This window comes from Neltuma alba, unplaced genomic scaffold, assembly GCF_004799145.2.
Source record: "Neltuma alba isolate B1F8T4 unplaced genomic scaffold, ASM479914v2 tig00011760_pilon, whole genome shotgun sequence".
NCBI classification, from domain to species: domain Eukaryota; kingdom Viridiplantae; phylum Streptophyta; class Magnoliopsida; order Fabales; family Fabaceae; genus Neltuma; species Neltuma alba.
In genome coordinates this window covers 1-3400 of record NW_021636388.1, presented here as the reverse complement: position 1 = coordinate 3400, position 3400 = coordinate 1, and the positions used below count along the sequence as shown (strand labels likewise).

Below are 3400 nucleotides of genomic sequence, written 5' to 3'. Positions count from 1 at the left end.
TTCGAATAATATCTACTCGTTTATGAAAGATTGCAATTTCATGCTTGTTTCCCAACCTACGTGCGGAGTTGAAATTCTCAAGAAGCCTACTAGATGAAAAGAAATCTTTATTACATGGAAGATAAACACAGGAATATAATTAGACCATTGAGCCATCCATTACTTCAAATCTTTTCTTCGCACTTTCATGTGAGAATGCAGAAGCGGCTAAGGTTTAACTACTACAACTGTACTGTGATGATGCACTATTCGTTGCCTCGACCCTTTACTTCACATTTTCGTGTGATCTTGATATAGAAGAAGAACTAAAGATTTGGCTATAGCTTTCTTGAGATAATTGTATCTCAAAGGCCTTGAATTTGGCAACTTGTTGGTCACTCTCCTGACGTTTGGTTGCTAGGGTTTGGATTGGCAACTTTCCTTCAAGCATGTCAACAACAGAGGACATGGATGGCCTTAGAGTTGGAGATGGGTTAGTACATAGGAGTGCCAGCTCCAGCATTCTCGTGACTTCCTGTAAGGAGTAGCTTGAACCAAGGCTTGGATCCACTAGCTCAAGAAGGTTTCCTTGCTCTTGAAGAACATAGGCCTTCAATTACATAAAAGTATGCAAGTGTTAGAAATTTCAATCAAACCATTAATTTTATGAAGAATATTGAACATCATTAATGCTAAGCATGAGTAGAATAACTAACCCAGTCAAGAAGATAAACAAACTCCTCTTTTGGCCTGTAACTTGTGTTGCTTTTTCCACTAACAATTTCTAAAGCAACAACTCCAAAACTATAAACATCTGCTTTCTCAGTTAAGTGTCCTCGCATTGCATATTCAGGAGCTATATAACCACTAGTAAAAAATATATAACATTGATAATGAAGTGACAAAACAAAGAATGTGCAGGGGAAGTCTAAGAAGAAAAACCTATTAACATTATTACTAAACCAAATATGAGAATTACTCCTCTGGTCCTATTTATAGGGCAAAGAGAGAAGATATTTTTTGGTCCTATTTATAAGGCACTGAGAGAAATTTTTTACTTGGATGTAAAATTTTACTCTTCATTTATTATTGTGTTGACTTTGTTTACATGAGGTATAATGTATATTAAAGAGGAATAAAATTGAAAAGTTGTTAAATTTTAAATGAGAGTTAATGAGGTTTAAGATTTTTCTTGATCTGTGTAAAACATGTTAGAAGTGACTTATAAATAGGACCAGATGAGTATATTCATCCACTAAAAATATGTAGTAGAATATGTACTAACATTGTTCCTGCTATTCTTGTGCTTATATGAGTATTCTCATCTTCATCAAGCTTGGCTAATCCAAAATCTGAGATCTTGGCATTCAAATCTTTATCAAGTAAGACATTTGTTGCCTTAATATCCCTGTGCACAATTTTCAGCCTTGATTCCTCATGAAGATAAGCTAATCCTCTTGCTATTCCTACGCATATCTTCATTCTTGTAGGCCAGTCCAAATGTATCTTTTGTCCTTGACCACCTAACATTAATATCAATGGTATCCTAATCAATAGCATATTACTATCAAGTGATTCAATAAAAATTAATTAAATATTTGTAGAAGTTGTTTCAAATGAGTAAATATGTTTGAATTAAAAAAAGCCCAAAATACATCATCTAAATTTTGTCTTCTAAAAAATAAAGATATAAAGAAAAGTTGTTGACAAATAATATAAATACAATCTTACATTTTCTGTCATAGCGATGTAATACTGTAACACACACACTAAGAGCATGCATATCAGAACAATTTTTTTTTGTACTCAATCAATTTTATCTTTTCCTTATATATAATACTACATATGGCAATTTTTTATTGTGAAGAATTCAAGTTCTTACCAAAAAGAGCTCTAGCAAGACTATTGTTCTCCATGTACTCATATATCAGCAGCAATTGGTTTTCTTCAACGCAACATCCATAAAGTTTTACAAGGTTTGGGTGTTGCAAAGCAGATATCATTCCAATTTCATTAACAAATTCACGATTCCCTTGCTTTGATTTAGAGGAAAGCTGTTTCACAGCTATGACAACTCCATTTGATAGTATACCCTGTAACCAATTTACCTTTATTCTCAATTGTCATAATCTTTCTTAAGCAAAATCAATGTGTCTTAAAGAGATAATCTCTTTATAAGTGTATTCAATCGTGTAATCTTGGTTAAAGATAAATATGATACATTAAAATTACCTTGTGCACCGGTCCAAAACCTCCTTCACCAATCTTATTTTCTAGGGCAAAGTTATTAGTGGCATCTTTGATTTGTTTTAAAGAGAAATAACCTGTTTTTAAATCTAAAAGTTCTGCATCAAAAATAAAAGTTATATAAATACAAAGCAAAATACATTGAAATTAAAAGAAACTTGGAAATAATTACGTATATGCAGAAATCATTATTTATCCATTTGAATTGCATGATAGAATTCAGGCATATAAAAAATCATTTTTTCACTATATTATATCAAATTATCAATAGATATACCAGCTTTATTAATTTTGATTTTGATCTTACGTTTGTCTTTTGAACGTCTGTCACCTAGTAAGCCCATTCGTCGGAGGATGAATATTATTATTAGTATGATGAGGAACACATACGATCCAACCACAATTCCAGCAATGCCTCCCCCAGAAATCCAAGGAATATTGAAATCTACATGAGAAAAAGCAGTAATGGTTACGATTCATATCAATGTCAAAATCGTCATCACTTAGTTTAAGCTAGAAAGAGTGTAAACCAATAAATGTGATATTTGACTTACTTGGGGTGACTGAAATAGCAGATATAAGAGGTCCATATACACTGTTATTATCATTAGGAATAGAACTAGTTCCTTTTCGAGCCCAATACAAATGAATCTCCAAGGTGTTATCATTAACATCAACATTAAAGTCCTTGACAATGCCCTTACCAACGCCACCAGCTTCCCTGATAATGTTGAAATCATGCAAATATTTCCTACCCTGTCAAGATATACATACAAAAGTTTCACCTTTCAAAGCTTTTGTTAACATACATAGCGAAAACAGTTGAAAGCATGTTAAATCATTATATATGGTAATAGTCCTTGTCCTTTAAGAGTTCATCTATGAGAGAGAGGGGGAAAGCTCACCATAGATAGGGCTAGTCTTTATAATGAGAAATTCTTATATACTCTTAAAGTGTCACATCATCCATGCTCTATTCGATGAAAATGCTCCAAGTGGCCTTTCTTACCCACAAATTTCCATCATAATAGGTCATCGAGAGAAAAAAATAATCAAGAAAAATTTGTGGGATGTGAGATCCACAAGAAAGGACACTTGGAACCTTTCATTGGAGAGAGTATGAATGAGGTGACACTCTAGGAGTATGTAAGTATTTCTCATTTACAATTAGCCA

At 32.9% G+C, this 3400-nt stretch overlaps 1 protein-coding gene across 1 annotated transcript; it reads right to left on the bottom strand.

The window, feature by feature from the left end:
* On the bottom strand, window positions 1–2979 carry LOC114717651 (probable LRR receptor-like serine/threonine-protein kinase At1g53430). Its single transcript, XM_028902862.1, has 7 exons — window positions 2781–2979; window positions 2534–2671; window positions 2212–2324; window positions 1862–2087; window positions 1265–1502; window positions 696–846; window positions 1–589 (listed from the first exon to the last, which is right to left on the bottom strand). Exons 2-7 carry the CDS (start codon window positions 2568–2570, stop codon window positions 266–268), a joined length of 1089 nt encoding a protein of 362 aa, XP_028758695.1. The 5' UTR covers window positions 2571–2671; window positions 2781–2979; the 3' UTR covers window positions 1–265.
* Between the last annotated feature and the right edge of the window lie 421 nt (window positions 2980–3400).

Bases quoted from the DNA above. Each gene is read 5' to 3' on its own strand.
- LOC114717651 (XM_028902862.1), bottom strand. From the start codon at position 2,570: ATGGGCTTACTAGGTGACAGACGTTCAAAAGACAAAC. The intron at 2,325-2,533 runs GTAAGATCAAAA...TTTTTGATGCAG, and splicing joins CAGACGTTCAAAAGACAAAC to AACTTTTAGATTTAAAAACA. The intron at 590-695 runs GTTAGTTATTCT...ATGTAATTGAAG, and splicing joins TTGTTTATCTTCTTGACTGG to GCCTATGTTCTTCAAGAGCA.